Source organism: Primulina tabacum, chromosome 5, assembly GCF_025594145.1.
Source record: "Primulina tabacum isolate GXHZ01 chromosome 5, ASM2559414v2, whole genome shotgun sequence".
Lineage (NCBI taxonomy): Eukaryota > Viridiplantae > Streptophyta > Magnoliopsida > Lamiales > Gesneriaceae > Primulina > Primulina tabacum.
Window position 1 is genome coordinate 22,936,821 of NC_134554.1, and position 21,379 is coordinate 22,958,199.

At 35.2% G+C, this 21,379-nt stretch overlaps 1 protein-coding gene across 7 annotated transcripts in view; it reads left to right on the forward strand.

The window, feature by feature from the left end:
• Window positions 1-13,137, forward strand: part of LOC142547319 (gamma-tubulin complex component 2) — a 39,162-nt gene extending 26,025 nt beyond the window's left edge. For 3 of the 7 annotated variants that reach the window (XM_075655559.1, XM_075655562.1, XM_075655561.1), the window contains 14 exons: window positions 94-139; window positions 654-788; window positions 902-1,033; window positions 1,613-1,696; window positions 1,779-1,877; window positions 2,012-2,103; window positions 2,887-2,959; window positions 3,030-3,182; window positions 3,251-3,370; window positions 3,463-3,516; window positions 3,812-3,895; window positions 4,026-4,100; window positions 4,196-4,319; window positions 13,015-13,137. In XM_075655559.1, the coding sequence (XP_075511674.1) occupies window positions 94-139; window positions 654-788; window positions 902-1,033; window positions 1,613-1,696; window positions 1,779-1,877; window positions 2,012-2,103; window positions 2,887-2,959; window positions 3,030-3,182; window positions 3,251-3,370; window positions 3,463-3,516; window positions 3,812-3,895; window positions 4,026-4,100; window positions 4,196-4,318 (1,270 nt within the window). In that variant the 3' untranslated portion in view covers window position 4,319; window positions 13,015-13,137. Of the gene's footprint in view, window positions 1-93; window positions 140-653; window positions 789-901; window positions 1,034-1,612; window positions 1,697-1,778; window positions 1,878-2,011; window positions 2,104-2,886; window positions 2,960-3,029; window positions 3,183-3,250; window positions 3,371-3,462; window positions 3,517-3,811; window positions 3,896-4,025; window positions 4,101-4,195; window positions 4,320-6,737; window positions 7,240-8,193; window positions 9,633-13,014 lie in introns of those variants that run through there. The other 4 variants (XR_012820655.1, XR_012820656.1, XR_012820653.1 and 1 more) reach the window with 4 other exon arrangements.
• Window positions 13,138-21,379: the final 8,242 nt, after the last annotated feature.

A 21,379-nucleotide genomic window follows, 5' to 3' on the forward strand; every position in this document is an offset into this window, starting at 1 on the left:
AATTTGTTTTTCTTAAAGTTTGTTAGCCCAATAATTTTTATCAAGTATCTTTATATAATAATTTTGATGATGACCACGCATTATTTTGTGCAGTCCTGGAATGGACAAACCTATAGGTTGCTACCATGCTGCAGTTCAGGTTAGTGTTTTGGGTGGTCAGCCCCCCCACACCCACAGTATCTCTTTCCTATAATATATTAGAGAAAAATTTAATTTTGTCACAAATTTTGGAAAGATTTAAAATTATGTTTCACAACCTACCATCTTATTTCTGGGCTTTGGCTCCATCCGCAAGTTCAGGTGACACCAAAATAAGCTCTGTCTTCTTGAAAGTGTTTCAGTCAATAGTCAGTACTAATACACACTTAAGGTACTATATGATCCCATTTAAGCAAAATTGGCTCAATTGAGACTTGTATATGTGGTTAAAAAGAATTCATTGTAGATGATGACTTTTGCATTGAGTTGGTGATGTGTTCATGTTCTTGTTCTCAATTGTAGTGGTCTGTGAAAGAACATGTTGCCATTTAGGATTTTTGTAGCTCAAGCTATAGAGTTTGACACTAACATGGAAAAGAACGAATTATGTTTAAACCTAATAATCTCTAGCCTTTGATAAAAGATTAGTATGTCATGTTCATTATATTTTGCAGGAATTGATTGTTATTGATGATTTGCTCTACGCTTTAGTTGGTATTGAGGGCCGGTATACTTCAATCCTCAGAGTTCTTGGGAAGGATGATAACATAACTTTCCAAGTTGATGCATCTTTGGATTTGGCACTTCAGGTAAGCATATTTCCTACAGGCTTTTGTGTTCGGTCTAAAAGAAACGAGTGCATTACCTTTTTCTCATAAATATCAGTCACTTGGATTTTTTTGACCTACGCAAATAATTTCAGGAATCTGCAAAGCGGATATTCCCTCTGTGTGAGAGCTACTTACTAATCAATCAGTTTGTTGAATCGAGGTCCCAGTTCAAGTCTGGTCTTGTAAATCATGCATTTGCAGCTGCACTCAGATCACTGCTGCTTGTAGGCCATTTAATGTTTTGTTGTCCTGTATAATGTTTTCTGTGTCACTCTTTTGTTCTTTCAATTCCACAATGCTCCATGTCTCTGGTGGGAAGATAATACTGTGCAATAATCCTATATTTGATTAGCATAGCTGTAAGCAAGCATGAGACAGTTGGCATCTTAGTATGTGTGAAAATGTGTGCCGTGGAGAAATTGCAATAGAATACTCTCTACCTAGTACCTGCTATTAGTGGATTTTACGTTTATCAATCAAATATAAAGATATATGTTACTTGTGGGTCTTGATAAATTTTAACTATCACAAAGTTTGATTTTGGAAGAAAGGAAGGGATGTCAACTGTTCCATGACAACCATTTTGGTCTCAATTCCATCAAGAGTATATAAGATTGTGTACTTGTTTCTATACTTATGCTTGTACATAAGTTTGTTGAGTGCAATATTGTGTCAAACTAAATCGAACCTAATTCTCACCTTTTCCTTTATCGTGCTCAACTTGTAGGAGAAGTGGAGATAACTGACTTGGTATTTGTCTGGATTATTATGAAAAAGAATTATTATCTTCAATGTGTATTTAGGATTACCAAGCTATGGTGGCTCAGCTTGAACATCAATTTCGATTAGGAAAACTTTCTATTCAAGGATTCTGGTTTTATTGCCAGGTTTGATTGGAAAACTTTATATATTTATGTCACCTTTTATAATTCAGGAATTTATTTGATCTTTGTTTCTAACATCTCACAGCCGATGATGGGGTCAATGCAAGCTTTATCCATAGTGATAAAAAAGTCTACATCTAATAATTTTATTGGTTCCGCAGTTCTTAACCTCTTGCAAGGTCAGGTATGACATTATGCATGTGAAACATACTTGAAGGTTATTCTAGATTAAAAGTTGTAGTTTATGATTTACATTTACTGGGCTAAGTTTATTAGCGACATTGTCTGTCATATTTGCTGAATAACTTTTCCTTTCAGGCCAAGGCCATGGCCGGTGACCATGTAGTGAGGTCTTTGTTGGAAATGATGTCCCATAGTGCAAGCCAAGCATACCTTGGTATTTTAGAAAGGTACTATTAGTTGATGCCTTATTGTTGCATACAGTAGGGTTTCATAGTAGTTTAACAATGTCAAATTTGTCATATGCACTATAGATTTGAAAAACTAACGGGCTAAAAATTAGTTGTAGCAAGGTGTAGGAAAATGCATTTTGCGCTCGAAACTGAAGAAAGCTAACCAGCGAGTTTATCAAATAAGCATCTACTCACAGTGCCCACATTATTTCTTCAATAATTTTATTAGCACCTGGTTCGACTGTGCTCAAATTTTCAATCATTTTGTGGTTTAGATTTAGATAGAAGTATGGAATGATTTTATTCTTTTCTCGATAATTTTTGTTGTCTCTCCTTAAAGTACTCTGACCTTAAAAATTCAATTGTCCCCTTCCCATAAAAGTTTCCCCTTTAAATTTTCACTTAGCACCGAAAAAATCCTATTTATCCTCTTAAATTTTGCATTTCAGACCTCTAATAATTTTGAATTGCCCTCTCTAGCATTGTTTTTTGTACTAGTTAAATATACAAACAGTATCTTGGTTCCACTGCTGCTTTGGGCTTCTCTTTCAGAAGCATTGTGAATTTTTTTCCTGAGCATACCTTCAAAGTAATGAATTGTTTTATGTTGTAACAACATATTTGTCCTGATAAGAAGTTTTACCTCAGCTTGAGAGACTGTATGTCAGCACAGAGCGAGTATGATAATATGCAGATTCGTGATTGAGTGCTGTTTCTTCTCTTTTTGCACGTATCTTTCTTCAGTTTTGTTAAATATACTACTGAATTGAACCATTACAGGTGGGTCTACGAGGGAGTTATTAATGATCCATATGGTGAATTTTTCATCGCTGAGAATAAGTCTTTCCAAAAGGTTTTTTCCATTTAAAAATCAATGCTCCCGGACTTGACTTTTAGGAACCATCTGATCTCACTTTTAACAGGAAAGTCTCGCGCTAGATTATGATGCTAAGTATTGGCAACAACGCTACAGCCTGAAAGATGACATACCTAGTTTCCTTGCAAATGCTGCTGAAACAATTTTGACAACTGGAAAATATTTAAATGCAATGAGAGAATGTGGGCATAATATTCAGGTTAATATCTTGAACTTGTGGGTCTATGATTACTGTCTTCAATCTTCCAGTCAGATTGGTTTGAACAGGTTCCTGTAGCCGAAGATTCAAAGTTAACAAGTGTAGGGTCTAATCATCTTTATCTAGAGTGCATTAAAGCTGCTTATGATTTTGCTAGTGGGGAATTATTAAATCTAATTAAAGAAAAGGTCTGCTCAAACCGCACCTTCCATATCCTCATTTATTGCTTTTCCTTGCCTTAAATTCCTTTTTTGACAAATATTAATTGTTTTGTTGGCAGCATGACTTAATGGGAAAACTGAGATCGATCAAACACTATCTTCTTCTTGATCAGGTATAGCTGGTTTTTGCATTTACAGTAATTCATGTTTCAATTTAGATTCAGATTTAGGAGTCTTGTGTGTGAAGTACTTTCTATTTGCCTGTTCAGACAGCAGAAATATTGATTTTTCTGCAACCTGTGATACGAAACTATATGTTTCTTTGCCTGCGGAATAGAATGTTTCTTCCAGTTATCACATGTGATTTATATTTGCCAGTGGCTTTCTTTGTGGGATTATAGTTAAAACATCAGAGGTTCATTGAGTCAATAAAATAGTTTTTTCATACTTTGTTAACCAAACTTGCAGGGTGATTTTTTGGTTCACTTCATGGATATAGCTCGGGAGGAGCTCATGAAAAAGCCTGATGATATTTCTACAGAGAAGCTACAGGTGTGTTGGCAAATAAATATTTTGTGCATTGGAAAAGTAAAGACTAAATTTTTGATAACAATTATTGTATGAAAAACAATTTGTTGAATTCAATAATAGTAGGGTATGACTTTATTGCTGTTCTATGCAGTCACTCTTGGATCTTGCATTGCGATCCACAGCTGCTGTGGCAGATTCATACCACGAGGACTTAACATGTTGTGTGGTGAGTTCTAATAGCTATACCTGTGTGGTATGGAACTGTGTCTGGCTGTCTGCGCCAAGTGCTTTAGGAAGTTCTTTAATTTAATTTACTTCCAGGAAACAACCACGCTATTGAAGCGGTTGAGTGTACTCAGAGATCTTCAAATCGACCAGATTGCCAGTGACCTAGAAGAACCTGTGAGCATAACAGGCTTGGAAACAGTTTGCCTTGAGTTTTAAGGTCGACATTCATTTGCAGCTCTTTCTTTGTTCGTATGTTTTTTTCTCTAGGTCCCAGTAAAATTAACTTCAAATGTTTCAATCCAGTATGCAAGATATATTTTTTTTGAGCTTCATTAATGAGGTGCCTAGAAGCGTGAATAAATTCCCATGTAGTAAAAAGCATGAAATTTTGCGGTGTTTCGTTTGTGGTATACATTTTGTTGCTTTTAGTTCTTCATTTATCTTTGTCACTACTTCAGTTAAAATAATAAATAGATAACTTAGATGTTGTAAATGGTATGCAAACAAAATTTAGCCAAGTTTCCACACCTCTTAATCAAATACAATTATTAGATGGTCCAAGGTGATTTAACCAGTTTATCAATCAGGCAGTTTGCTAAGTGTTAAATATTGGATACGTATTTTAATTCTTAGATAGAGACTTATCTTTCTTTTGAATTTAAAATAAGATCGTATTTAGATTAAGTGATAGGGTAGGGCTTCTATAAATCAGTCAGTAACTTTTCATTTTATATTAATTGAATGAGAAGAATATTTCTTCCAATGTTTCAGTAAACGATGTAATATCATAGCGCATAAAAATCACATAAAAGCCGGTAACTAAAAAGGGTGTATTGGTTATAGAATTTTAATAATTTTTATAGAGTTTAAAAGTCTAGAGATATTCAATCTAGACTTTAATATATTCTATAAAAGTTTAATGATATTCAATGTAAATTTTTGTAGAATTTTAAAAAGTTATGTGGTATTGAAACTTGACTTTTAAAACTCTACAAAAGTCTATAGGTATTCAAAATGTCAACAAACTTTTAATGACTCCATGAAATTCTATTAAGTACAAGAATTAAAGACTAAGATACAACAATAAAATGTCAAAAAATATCTTTGATTCAACCTAAAGATTTAGATGTATTTTTAACTGGGAAATCCCTCAAACTCACATACTCAATACAAACGCTAAAATTTTCATTCTTTTTCTCATCCATTTATTTTTCTTTTTATTTGTACTTTTAAAAACATATTTTTTTATTGCTAACAATAGTTTAAAATCAAAATTATTAACATCGTTCAATTTTTTTTTGGAGTTTCAGTCACAAGACCTCATAAAATTTAAAATTTTTAAAAAATTATTACACTACATAATAACAAAATTATAATATTTTATATATCTATATAATGTGTGTTATTGATATATAATTTTAGAAGCTTATCAACACATATATAATAATAACTATAATAAATTAAATATATTAAAATTTTATAAAGTTACTTTACAAATATTTTAACATATTTATTAATTATTATTATTTATAGGTACAAATAGTTATCTTGTTTATTTTTTTGTTTGACATAATATCAAAAACAAAATTGATATATTTTTATACAAATTTTTTTTATTTAAAATGAATGAAATTATTTTATTTTATTTATTAATATTGAAAATTATTGTTATGTATTTTAAAAAAATATTAATTATTTAAATAAACATGTTGAATTGAATAATTGTAGTTCAATTGCAATAAATTTAGTACTGACTTATTTATTGTGTTTCGTAAAATCAATATGTAAAAAATATTATATTGAGAGAGAGAAATATTTGAAATAAATGAAATGTTATTCACGTCCAATTGTTAGTTTAAATAAATTTAAAAAATCACAATAATAAATTAAAAATATATAGGGTCTTATAAAAAAGTTGCAAATGTCAATAAAAGTCATGCAAAATAAATGTACAAGATTCTGTGAAAATTTTAAAAATCTGTGAGTTTCTGCAAAAAGTAAGTAGAAATTTATCAAACTCCACAAAAGTCTGTTATTTAAAAAAAGTCAGCAAATCTCTGCAACGAATACACTCCTCCTAAATACGGCATGTCGACTTCTTCCTTAGACGCCTCATTGTCATTGTCGGTGCCGAATTTAATCGCCGAGAACACTTCTCTCCCTATCCCCAATCATAAATTAACGGGACAAATTACCTTCAATGGTCTCAGTCCTTCATGATGTTCATCTGTGACAAAGGCAAAGATGAACTCCTTTCGGGTGAATCGAAGCCTCCAGATTCCTCTGATTTAAAATTCAAGGCGTGGAATGCTGGAAATGATATGGTCATGTCTTGGTTAATTAATTCCATGACCACTAAAATCGGCGAAAATTTCTTACTCTATAATTCAGCAAAAGAAAAATGGGATGCAGCAACGGATACCTACTCATCCCAGGAAAATACATCCGAAATCCTTGAAATTGAAAGCCTTCTTCACGTTCTGCTACAAGGCGATAACGTCCGAAATCCTTGCAATTGAAAGCCTTCTTCACTTTTTGCTACAAGGCGATAACACCGTCGCTGGCTATTTTAATAACCTCACTCGTTTTTGGCAACAATTGGATATGTTTGAAGTTTTTGACTGGATGTGCGCAGAAGATGAAGGCGTTACGGAGACATCGTCGAGAAGAAAAGGATCTTTAAATTTCTTTCGGGCCTCCATAATTATCTTGATGATGTGGGAAGCCGCATTTTGGGCCTAAAGCCCCTTCCAATCTCCGGGACTTCTTCTCCGAGGTCCGACAAGAAGAGCCGCCCCAAATTGATGTTGGGCCCAACTCCTTCAATCGCTTTTGCTGATGGTTTGGTCATTATATCTTATCGCTCAGCTTCCTCTCAGTCAATTGATCAAACAGCATGACCAATTCTCTGCCAACCACCAACTCCAGTGGAAAATCAACACGACAGGGTGACTTTGGTGTGAAAAGTGCAAGAAACCTAATCATAATTTAGAAACTTGTTGGAGAATCCATTGCAAACCGGCAGCTTGGAAGCTTTTGCGAGAAAGACATGCCAACTCCAATGCAACTGAGAGTTCTTCCTCTCTCCGCCTTTTACTGTGGCTCAAATGATGATTCTTCAAAAGCTACTCAATCAGGTTCATAACCCACCAAATCCATCTCTAATTGGCACGGGAACAGCAGCCCAAAGAGATGAATTTTCTACTGCTTTTTAATTCCCAGCAAGATCTGTCCACTTCATGGATCATTGACTGTGGCCCTGTAACGACCATGGGCTATCCCGATCTTGGGCTCTCTCGGGGGCCTTTACCCGTCTTGGGTTCTAATCCTGGGAAGGTAAAAGCTTCCAGTGCCTGGGCTGGAGAAGTTCTATGAGTAATGACGCATGGGAAAGTCCGTGAGGAAAAAGGCCCCAGTGGGAACCCAAGACGGGAAAAGGCCCCCGAGGGAGCCCAAGATCGGGATAGTCCATGGTCGTTACAAAAAAAGGCGCTGCTCAACTGGTACTAGGATTGTTTTGCATAGACCTATATGTACAGGAGGTCTTGGGTTCTAATCCTTGGAAGGTAAAAGCTACAGTGCCTGCGTCTTTTTTTGTAAAGACCATGGGCTATCCCGATCCTGGGCTCTCTCGGGGGCCTTTACCCGTCTTGGGTTCCCACTGGGGTCTTTTCCCTCACGGGCTTTCCCATGCGTCATTACTCATAGGACTTCTCCAGCCCAGGCACCGGAGCTTTTACCTTCCCAAGATTTGAACCCAAGACCTCCTGGACTTAGTCTTGGCAGCAATCCTGGTACCAGTTGGAAAAGGCCCCTGAGGGAGCCCAAGATCAGGATAGTCTATGGTTGTTACAGGCCCATTGGACCATATGACTGGAAATATTTCACTTTTTCGCTCCTCTGTTCCCTGTCCAAATATGCACACAGTCCGAATAGCGAATGGATCTTGCTCCAAGGAGTTGTCTCACAATATTTGTTTGAAATCGGTCTTGTTTGTTCCCGTTTTAACATGTAACTTACTTTCAGCAAGTAATTTCAATGCTGATATGAGGTGTACAACTAAATTCTTGGTTGACTTGCGTGTTTTTTAGGATTTGGCTTTGGAGAGGATCTTTGTGCAGGCCTGTATCTTTTCAAGATGAGGGATCCTCCGAGAAGTATCACATTGAACCCATCTAGTTCTCGACTTCGTCATTCATTTCTGTTAATAAAGTTAGTGAGATTTTGCTTTGGCAGTAACGCTTAGACCATCACAATTTTTTGTGCTTAGAAAATTTTTCCTTCCCAGTTCAATAATAAAAATTCCTAGTCTCTGGATTGTGATATCCGCCCGTTCTCTAATCATACGAGAAACACGTTTAAATCACAACCTTATAAACCATCTAAACCTTTCTCACTTGTTCATAGTGACATCTGACGTCCATTCACATGTCAAAAGTATCATTGGTCTTGTTGGTTTCTATTGTTTGTAGATGGCCATACACGTCTCTCTTGGGTATTTCTAATGAAGGATAAGACTCAAACATCCCTGATCTTTAATCAATTTAACCTAATGATTCAAACCCAATTTTCCATCAAGACTCAAGTTCTTTGAATTGATCGAGCAAGAGATAGGAATCATTCATCATAGCTCCTGCGTTGAGACCCCTCAACAAAATGATGTCTCTGAAAGAAAGAACTGCCACTTGAACTGATTCGTTCTCCTTATTCACAAATAATGTCCCACGTCATTTTTGGGGTGATTCTATGATAACTGCAACTTATCTTGTCAATTGAATGTCTTCTCTTGTCATTAACTAAAAATTCCAATCCAAGCCCTTGAATTTTACCCAAATACACACCTACTCCACCACCTCCCACTTAAGATCTTTGGATGTTCCATCTTTGTTCACATTCTTTTTTTTGATAGGAAACAATATTTTATTATAATGATAATAAAGTCTACAACAAGCGGATAAGCTATCCGCACATTAAAAATGAAATGAAAACAAGATTACAACGCCACAGTCACGACCAAACATATCTCCAGTCCCTAACTAGATCCGAGATACGAAGATGTTTATACTCTGGCAATACTATCGACCAACTCGCGACCTTGAATTTTATTTTCTCCCATACTTCATCCAGTGATTCCGACTTGTCTTCAAATATGCTTGTGTTTCTATCCAACCATATCGACCAACCATACCAACCCTTCTTGTTATGTTGCCCCAAGTCTACTCACGCAGGATGCAACCTCAGGTTGAGAGCAAACAGAACCCTATGCAGGATCAGCTAGGCTATAGCCCTTCTCGCTGCCAGATTCCCTGGAAAATGATCAAGGTGATTAGGTGACACTTCTTTTAAACTCATCTACAATTGAGCATAATGACCATGTGATAGGCTTATTCCATTAAGAAAAGAAGTCAGATTTTGTACACAACATCCTCTTTGCAATTTTGTTCCCTTTGATCATTTATCACTTGTATATATAGTTTTTGTGTCGAATTTAGATCAGGTTCAGATTCCATCAAATATCAGAGAAGCCATCCGAGACCCAAATTGAAAGCTGCAGCATTTGTTGAAATAAGGGCACTTGAAACGAATATTACATGGCAGATCACCAAACTTCCGCCCGGGATAAAGACAGTGGGATGCAAGTGGCTTTTCACTATCATATACAAGGCAGATGGGAGTATTGAACGATTTAAAGCACGTCTGGTAGCTAAAGGATACACACAAGAATACGGGATTGATTATCAAGAGACATTTGCTCTTGTGGCTAGGTTCAACGATGTGCGAATACTTTTGTCGATTGCTGCTAATTTAGATTAGACGCTATATCAGTTTGACGTCAAGAATGCATTCTTGAATGGAAACCTTGAAGAAGAAATTTACATGGATATTCCTTCTGTGTTTGAATCAGGAACGATTGTCAACAAGGTATGCATGCGAAGAAAATCACTTGATGGCCTTAAAAATTGCCCCGGGCTTGGTTTTGCAGATTCACCAATGTTCTGAAAGAAGATGGGTACCAACAATGTCATTTTGATCATACACTCTTTGTCAAGCACACAACAGATGGAAAGATCATTGCTATCATCTATATGTTGACGATATCCTTCTCACTAGAAATCATGAGAAATAAATTATTCATGTGAAGTCATTGCTCTCTAAACAATTTGAGATAAAGGATCTGGGACACTCGAAATTTTTTCTCGGGAATCTCAATCTCCTTGGGAAATATGTTCTAGACCCCTTGAAAAGAGATGTGTATGTTGGGATTTAAACCAGCTGATACACCTATGGATCCAAACATCAAGGTAGGAATGAGAAAAGATAGTCCGCCGGTTGATAAAGGAAAATTTCAAAGATTAGTGGGCAAGCTAATATATCTATCTCATAGGTGTCTTGATATTGAACTTGTTGTGAGTGTTATCAGTCAGTTTATGGATAGTCCAAATGAGGAACGCATGGAAGCTGTGTATCGAAGAGATACCTGAAAACAACGCCTGGGAAGGGATTAATCTTTAGAAAAACCTCCACCAGGAATATCAAAGTTTATAGTGATGCGGATTGGGCTGGCTCTCCAAGTGATAGATGTTCTACCTCGGGTTACTGCTCCTTTGTGTGGGGAAATCTAGTAACCCGGCGAAGCAAAAAACGATATAAGCAGAATTTAGAGCTTTAGCTCATGGAATCTGTAAAGGAATGTGGATGGATTGAAAAACTACTCGGTGGACTACAATTGTAAGGCTATCAATAGATGAAATTAATGTGCTATAACCAATCGACAATCAGTATAGCCAAAAATCCAGTTAATCATGATCGAACCAACCATGTTGAGGTAGACCGACATTTCATAAGCAAGAAGATTGGAAGGACGATTGTGCGTTGTTGGAACATTTCATGTTCGCAATCTTGATTTTGATGTTAACAAAACTTGTTGTGTTTCTAATATATTTACTCAAGTGTGTAGTTATTAAAACAAGAAGCAAACTGAAACTGAATTTTGCACAAACTGAATTTCTGGCAAGCTTCGGTGTTTTGATGATATCTCTCAACTGTGTGATTCAAACGACAATCCGCCAATTTGACTGATCAGAAAACTCAATTTGGAACAAGTCGTATTTCACGTCAGTTGGGCAAAATCGGATGTTAACAAGGTCTAACTGATCGCTGAATTACCGAACTGATTGCACGAAAACATCAATCAGTTGGGTATAAGCAGTTGCGGTATTTTGGTCATATCTCTCAGCTCCGTTATTAGAATGAAGCGATACAGTATGCGTTGGAAAGATAAGACGACGATCTACAAATCATCTTCAGAAGTCAAAGTCTGAATCGAAGCTTAAGATGCTGATAAATGACGATGAAGCTACTGGTTCTGCACAAACTGAAATCAGCTAGGATGATTTTAGCACAACAGATGCTGACCAACTAAACCAGACCAGCTACTGATCAACTGAACCAGACCAGCTGAAACTGAACTAAACTAGTTGAACTGAACAAGAGCCAACTGAATCAGCTGAACTGAACCGAACCAGCAGCTGACCAACTGAACTGAACTGAACCAGATGCTGACCAGTTGAACTGAACGACCAATTGAGTTGACCAGAGTTGACAAGTCGGGAAAATGTCCAGCAAGGCGAATTTGACCATTGCAATTTCAGAAACAGTACAGAAACTTTCCAAACGGTCATATTCTTGTGTCTAACGTATATATCATTGTTGGGGCTTATAAATACAACATCTTGAAGATCTAACAAGAGCTTTTGAAGAGGATTCAAAGCATGAGCATTTAGCATGAAGAAATCAGCTAGTTGAGAGCACAAGCCCTTGTGTGAGGATACATTTGAGATGTACACTGTAAAGGATAAATTCCTCACACACTATCACTCACACATAGACAAGAGAGTTGAACTTCAAATATTAGTTGAGTGAGTCTTTACACAAAGACGTAAAACATTATTTTGTAGTCTTTACATATGAGACATTAAACAATATGCTGATTGTGAGGTGCTGCCTACAATCTTGAGTGCTAGGAGTTCTAGTTGGGTGATGCCCTTTCAGAGTGGGTTTGTACAAAGAGTTGTATAAATCAAAGTCTTCTAGTGAATCCTTCTCAAGGGGAAGAAGGGGTGACGTAGGAGCATTTGAAGTCTCCGAACATTCATAAACAAATTCGTGTCTATTTGTTTATTGCATTACTGTTCATTTCCACTATTTTTAAAGAAGCATTGTTGAAGCATTTTATGTGTTTTTCAAATTCCAAAATATTGCATACCAAGTGTTTGATAAAATACTTCAACCAAAATATTTTTACTCATTCAACTTGCATATGTTTTAAATTGCTTCACAAAATGTTTAATTGGTTTTTACGAAGGATTATTTCGAGTGTCTTCCGCTTGGTTTGAAAACCAAACTCGATTTAATTTGTCGGTGTTCAATATTTCAAGAACCGAGCTATTGTAGCTCAACGATGATCTTCCTAATCGATCCTGTCATGCACCTTAGCTACATTCCTACGCTATTGCAATTGGCAGACATCTTAACAATTTCGAGCTAATTTTGAAGAATCTTTTTCCAAGCTGAGCATGATAAACATATATTGTCCAGCTTGAGGGGGAGTTAAATATCGAATAAGTATATTAATTCTTACTCATTTGAATTTAAAATAAGATTGTATTTAGATCAAGTGATACGACAGGGCTTTTATAAATCAGTATGTACTTTTCATTTTAGATTAATTGAATGAGAAGAATATTCTTCCAATGTTTCTTTATCCCAGTAAACGACACCAAGATTGAAGCTTGTAAAAATGCTTTAATTTATCAATGAAACAAAATTATGTTAGTTTTTAAATTTCTGTTGATTGTCTATTAAATTTTGTTCTATTATAATGTTATGGAATTCTATCTTGTCCGGTTCAGGTTTGTTGGCCATTGTCGCTGGTGATCTCAAGAAAAGCTTTAACAAAATATCAGCTCATATTTCGCTTTCTCTTTCACTGCAAACATGTGAATCGACAGCTTTGTGGGTCATGGCAACTACATCAAGTATGAGGCTTGAATACCATGTTACTGTCTCATTAATCACTTACTCCCTTCAAGTAACTTATCTGAGATGTGTATTGTAGGGTCTTCGCAGACTTGACATGCAAGGGATAGCAATTTCTGTCTCATCTTTGTTGTGCCGTAATATGCTTAAATTTATCAATAGCCTTCTACATTATTTGACATCCGAGGCACATCACTCAACCCTCTGTTTTTCTTTAAAAAAAAATTATTTTAACATGCTGGCAGCTCACATGATTCCTGCTAGAAATTCTAAGCATTTTATCTTCTTTTTTTCTTTCAGGTTCTTGAGCCAAATTGGCATGTGATGCATAATAAACTTCAAACTGCGAAGAGTATTGATGAGGTAGGTGGATATTCTTGATTATCAGACCCTTATATTTTAACTTTTTAATTTCTTTAGCCGTGTGGAATTTTTTGAACTAGTTCTGATGCATTTCTATCTCTTCAAATTCTATGATACAGGTTATAGAGTACCATGATTTTTTTCTGGATAAGTGTTTGCGAGAATGCTTGCTCCTTTCTCCTATTCTTCTCCAGGTATGCTGCCTATTTCATTATTGGTATATATTGCCTTTGTGAATTACTTACTACAATTATCGGATACAACCCTGTTTTGCTGTATCAGGAAAATCACACAGCTTTCTGCTCTACATATTGTGTGCAGATTGTTGAATAGCAACGCATGCTATATATTTAAATAATATATTTATTTTGTGTTTTAGTATATGTGTAATTTTTTTCTAGCTTGTGAATAGCATTCCTTGATCTAATATTACAATTTGATTTGATGAGGATGCTATACTCTAAATCTCCTTCTCTCGATGACTGACTGCCTTCATTGCAGAAGCTGGAGAAAATGAAAATGATGTGCCTTCGGTATGCAGCAGCAGCTCCACGATTGATTACTTATTCAGTTGACATTCCCAAAACGGATGCGCTTGATGTAGAAAAATACGAGAAATTGAAGCTGAGGACTCAATCTCAGGCGCAGAAAGTGGTGTCTGATAATGCAACAATCATTGAATCTATACTGTATGTTGTCGGACAATTTTCCCTGAACCGCTATGTCTCTTTACGTGCATGTTATGTGACATTGTTGTTCAATGCATGATCTGCAGGAAGTTTGAAAAGGAATTCTCAGCTGAGCTTCAGAGCTTAGGACCTATATTGAGCAGCAGCTCTAGTGCAGAGCCGTATTTAACCCATCTTGCGCAGTGGCTTCTTGGTGTTGGAAGAGATTAAGAATTTACTTTGTAGTATAGCTTGGGAGTAACCAAATTAGATCGCGTACATGATGTTTTCCATGTACTCCTAAATTTAAGTGATCTTTTTTTCCTTAAATGCAAAACTCTGTACTGCTGAGCCTGCCAGCTTTGTAACATCTTATGTTTGGTTTGCCCTTGTAGGCTCCGTTAACATGGTAACTGAAAGGTGATTGTTTAACATAAAAATATTGTGTAATAGAGGGACTGTGTGTTTCAAAAGTAAGTGTTGTATTCTGTATTGTAACACCTAGCATAACATGCAACATAATAATCCGACACAAAAATTTAAGTAATTAAATCAAGATGCAAAGAATTATGTATAAGTGATATTTGTCCGGTGTTTCAGGACAAAAGATTCATTAAAAAATATTTTTCAGTTACACAAAAACAATATTAATGAATAACGAAAAATTAACCCTCTTGACACAACAAACACAACAAGGGAAGTGCATCCAAAATAAATAATCAAACTAATGATAAACATTACGTGAAGTCGAAATTTTGTTCAAAGCAATTCTCAACCAACATTACAATGAACTTTAGTGGTTTAAGCTACTTTAACACTCCACGACAATACAACAAAAATATTTATCGTCGAAAGTCTTCTACTGGAGCCTCTATTCTTCAATATATCTTATTTAACCTAGAGATTATTCCTTGAATAGATGCCTACAAAATATGAAAACTAGAATTTCATTAGGAAGTTAACACTTTTAAATAAAAAGATCATATTTAGAGATGATATAAATCTTATCATAATAACATTAGTTTAGAAAGTCAAAATTTATGTAAAAAAAGAAAATATAATTTGAGAGACATATTTTCTTTTCAATCTCCATCTTTTTGCCTATATAGACAAAACACGTAAAAATATTAATCCACACAATTCCCCCTGAGTTAGACTTTCCTTGATATCAAACATGTTAAATGTTGTTAGAGGTGTTGCAACACGAATTGAGAAGATCCATCATTCATTAAATGACAAAACATTAAGAAACAAAATATCATAGAGATAAATTTAATAGAGATAAACAAAGAAGTAAACTAAAAGAACTAAAATGCATCAATATCAAAGATCTCTTCTTTCTCTTCATGACCAGAGGTTGAAGGTCCTCCTTCTGCACCTCTTCATCCGACATTTTTGCTCCCACTGCAACATCTTCTCCCTTTTTTGACCAGAATGGACCGTCACATCTAGCAGTAGACAGTACTCTGCACCTGAGCTTCATAATGGGCAGTTATTTCCTCGGTCTGGAGGATCTGCTTAAGGACAAAGTTTATCTGTGCTTGCATAAAAGATGGATGATATGATCTGAGGGAGGCACAACGAAGATGACATGTTGCCAACCTCAGGGGCAACAACAGATTCTGACCAAGGGAGATCCACCATTTCTATTCCCCTTATAATAAACATGTGCTATCTTCAACAGCTCACTGGCATCCGAAAGTTCCTTAGTGATGTCACAAATAAAGCCTTGAGATTCAAGGAGTCCATAGATCAAAGACATGAAGCGCAATTTGGTGGATTTTGTGGGGTTCTTAACTCCTAATCGTTATTACAATGCAGTTTGATTATTCAATTAGTATTTAATAAAGTCTATTCTAAATACATCTCAGCATAAGATAAGCCTACACATGCTGAAATCAATTGTACACAACCAACGTTAATGTTAATCTAGAACAAAAAGTACAATCCTTGAATCTCTGAAATTGTATAAGTGAAAATTCTCATATTCCCGGGACATGCCCTGGTATACAGATACATATATATACAATGGGATAAACTACACAACCTCAATTCGTATGTGACTCCCTCTAGAAGTACTCTATCTGGTTTCTTGATAACCTGGAGTACCTGAGCGATTGTTCACACACAAAGACAACAACAAATCCCCTTGGGAGTGAGCAAATTCTCCATATGAAAACAACTATAATAAATACAACATGTATCTACACAATGATATATGATATGCAATACATGCATGTTGTGGGGATATCAAGTCAAATGCCAATCTAATGAGCATGTATCAGAATCAATCGACACGCTATCAAATCAATGCTCGAGTAGGCGCACCAGCATCGGTCAAGCATATGGTAATATCCATATGATAGCATCAACAAAGCGCCAATCTCAACCAATCTATCGTAGGAGCCACAAATAACTATGTTTTTATGGGCCACATAATGTCAAACATAGTATCATGCTCAAAACCCCAAAATCAAAATCCAATGATATCAAGATATCCAATGATCATAGCTCAATGTGCAAGTCCTGTATCGATGCATGTATAAAATGATGTATGTTAAAAATATATTTATTCTATACATCGATATACCAATCATAAATATGATGTATGCCGTCACATCAATTCCTCAAATAAAGCATATAGACACATACATACCTCAATTCCTCGTCCCCAGTTTTATGTAGCTATATTCGATATTAGGATTTTAATACAGAAAATCAATCTACATAATCAAAATATTCATTTCAATCAATAAATTCATTCAAATGCAACTCTAATAGCGTATTGAATGTATCAATTTGTTCTAGCACTATTCATTTTAATATTTACATTACTAGGATAATTATGTTCCATTATTAATCCTAAGAACTCGTTTTATACCATCATTAATATAAATATAATAATACAATCAAAATTTCATGTTCTTAATTGTTTTGAAACTTTGAAAATTATATAAAATTGAAATCGTAATAAAATTCAATTCTTACTTTGAAAGTTAGTTTCTCGTCAGTTATTATATTGCATGTATTGATTTTGAATTCAAATACATGTTATTCCAACAATTCAATTAATAAAAGTGTTGAATACAATAGAAAATTACCTCAAAATAATGCTCTCAACACGATGATTCAGAATATATAATTTGTTTTGAGTTTCGAAAACGTTTCCGAGGTTGATTCAGACGATGTAACATGAATTCATTGTTTTCCTTCTCAGTTGGAGAGAAAAGGAAAGGATAATTAAGAGAAAAACCATGCTTATCGGCCTTAAATGTTGTGCAGGTAAGCCGGTGGGTGCGGTTACACGATATCACACTCGTCTTCATTGCTGTACGAAGGAGTGTGGCAGAGTTTGGCAAGCGGGCGCACATTTTCAATGCACAAGTATGCGCCTTATTCTGTTCGAAACTCTATTTTGCTCTTCGAATTAGCAAAATTCATCAACATTAAATTGTAGATCTACTTGGCTTTCATTTTCCATTGACCACACTCAATTTGAACACCAGACACGAAATTTATGCTCATTATCCTAAAATGTCAGTGCAGGAATTTCAATACACACGACACACTTCGAGGTGATTTTGCCCTTATTTTCAATGAATTTGGACAAAACTCAAAATATAAAAGTTTTAGTGTAATGTATTAGTTTATAATGAATTTGATTTCATCTCATTTGAAATAATACTCAGATTATTATGCTAGAAACCATCACATGTGCCACTTCTCTATTGTGGTTCAACATACTTTTCAAACATAAATCAATTACTAATACAATATTTCATTATCACAACATATTTTCTCACTTTCATTGTTCATTATATACTTCATACACTCAATAAAATGACAAATATCATGAATTATCGAGAATCAAAATACAGTTTATTATAATACGATGTGAGGGCTTTATATTTCTCCCCCACTTAAATGATTTCGTCATCGAAATCTTAAGTATCTATCTATACATAACATTGGCAATCATATAATACCTCACCATTTATAATACATATCAAAACTAAAATCAGTAAATTGATCATCGTACATTGAATACAATGGAACAGATCCTGATATGATTCTCTCATCTTGCTTTCCAATTCCCATATTAACTCCTCTATACCATGTCGTGTCCATTGTACTCGTACTAGTGGAATTGAATTGTTAAACAATACTTTTCTCTTTCCGATCCATAATGCAAACATGTTGTTCAAAATAGGAAAGAGAAGGATCAAGCACAACCTCAACAGGTCAAAGCACGTGTGATGGATCTGGTTCATACTTTCTCAACATAAAAACATGAAACACATCGTGAATGACATATAAAGTTGGCAGCAATGCCAATCGATAAGCAAGATCCCCAACTCGATCAAGGATCTCGTATGGACCAACATACCGAGGAGATAATTTCCCTCGCATTCCAACAGTGCCTTTGAAGGGATATATTTTCAAAAATACTCTATCAGCTTTCTGGAATTCTAAGGGTCGTCTTCATTTGTTAGCATAACTTGTTGGACGATCCTGAGGAGCTTTCATTCGTTGTCGAATCAACTGAACCTTGTCATTCATTTCTTGTATCATTTCAGGTCTAGTCATTTGTCTTTCACCAATCTCATCCCATAATAACGGTAACCTACATCGTCTCCCATATAAGGCTTTAAACAGTGTCATGCCAATACTCGTTTGGAATCTATTATTAAAAGAAAATTCTACTAATGGTAAGGCATCTTGTCATTCAATTTTGAAATCCATCACAATATAACATAACATGTCTTCTAATGTTTGAACTGTACGCTCAGTCTGGCAATCAGTCTGAGGATAATAAGCATTACTCAAAGCCAAACACGTACCATAGCTTCTTAGAAACTACCCTATAATTTAGAAGCAAACCTGAGATCACAATCGAAACTGGCACACTGTGTATTCTCACAATATTCTCGATATATAAACGTGTCATTTTCTTATAAGGATAAATCCGCTCATACGGAATGAAATGTGCAGGTTTCAAAAGCTGGTTAATAATAACCCAAATAGCATCACAATCCTTGAGTGAACGAGGTAAATGAGTCACAAAATCCATCGCAATATGTTCCTAATTCCATTTGGGAATTTCAAGACTATGGAGTAATCCTCCAGGTTTAATTCTCTCGACCTTCACTTGCTGACAGACAAGATATTTAGAAATAAATTCAGCAATATCTTTCTTCATATGTCTCCACCAGAAATGAGGTCTCAACGAGAAATACATTTTCCGGCCCCTGGGGTGAATACTATATTTGCTACAATGTGTTTCATGAAGAAGGGCATATTTCAAATCAGAATTATCAAGGACTACCAGCCGACCATTAAGTCGTAAAAAATCATATGAAGAATTATGAAAGACAGAAAGATGTCATGCAGATACAAGTTCTATAGAATTTTGAATCTGAGTATCGCTTTGTTGGGCCATTCGTATTTTAGAGATTAAGTTAGGCTCAATTTGCAATGCTGAGATGGTGAAAGAATTTCAATTTGAGTGAAAAGTCCAGCAGAAGTACATATATCTTCGTGTACTTTGGCGACATTAACATAAGTTAAAACAGAGTCATTAACTTTCAACTAAGGGAATCCATAGTAACGTTCACCGATCCGGGGTGGTACTGAATCTCACAATCAAAGTCCTTCAGGAGATCCATTCACATGCATTGCCTCATATTTAAATTAGATTGAGAAAAGAGATATTTCAGACTTTTATGGTCTGAATAGATAACAAACTTTTCTCCATATAATAATGACGCTAAATCTTCAGAGCAAACGCAATGAAAGCCAATTCAAGATCATCAACAAGGTAACGAGTTTCATGAGATTTTAATCAATGAGAAGCATAAGTGACCACCTTGTCATGTTGCATCAAAACACAGTCCAAAAATTTACCAGATGCATCTGTACACAATAAAAATCATGTGGTACCTGAGGAAATAATAAGTACAGTTGTTGTGCTCAATCTCGTCTTCAATTCAAGAAAACTAGTGAAACGTCCCTCGCTTTTAACTTTAAAATTCTACTACATTTTTTTAACATAGACTTCGAAAATCACCATTTAAACTAATTTAACATTTTCATAAATCAAAATAACTTAACATTTTAAATCTCAAGTGCATAAAATCCCTAAATCACCATTTAACAATATTCACCTTCTACCTTTAACATACACCTTCTACCTTTAACATAGAAATAATAAACTTAAAAAAAATCATAAAATCTCTAATAAAATCATTTACCAAAAATCTTTAAATCTTTTAACGGGCAAGCTAATGCAGAAGTAACTGTCCCTTGGGAGTGTACTGCTCGACTCGATCTACTCAAGTGTCAGCGCCTCCGTCAATATAACCATCACCTGCAACATTCAGACCTAGTGAGTCCAATGACTCAGCACGTTCTAAACATGAATAACAAGTAATATACATGCACATGCATTAAAATCATACTTTTATTTAAAATAATTTTTGAATATAAATAAACCATTTAAAATAATTTTCGGCATAAATAAATCATATATCATAAAATCGTAAATTCGTAAAGCTTTGCATCCTTTATCATTTTGGGTGAAGTTTGATCCTTGAAAGTGACTAGTCTTTTATCTTTTGGTCGACTGCAGTCTTAGCTCCACATACGCATGGGGATGGGCACTAGGCACCACCAAAGAAATACGATCGTCGGGCTCCCTCTGAGGCCTTTTTCCGTAAACGGGCTCCCTCTGGGGCCTTTTTCCGTAAACGGGCTCCCTCTGGGGCCTTTTCTCTCACGACATCCCCATAAATAAAATTGTAAGTTTACCTTTCTTTCTTAAAACGTATCCCCCACAAAATGTAAGTTCACCATTCCTTCTTAAAACGGATCCCCCACAAAATGTAAGTTCACCATTCCTTCTTAAAACGGATCCCCCACATATCCTCTTTGTCATAGTCAATTCACATCTCTCAAAATATTTTTCCTTTTCCTGTTTAAAACATAAAATATCATTTGCTTTCCACATTTGAAAAATAAAATTTTTAGCATTAAAAATCTTACCATATCATGACTTTCCAAAAATATCATTTTGCAGTAAAAATTCACAGCTTTATCATAAATAATAAAATCTCATATTTTCATTTAAGACATCATAAAATATCATTTAACACGCGTTATGATCCTTCGGGACGCTGCCAAGCTTTTACGCATTACCCAAGTATAAAAT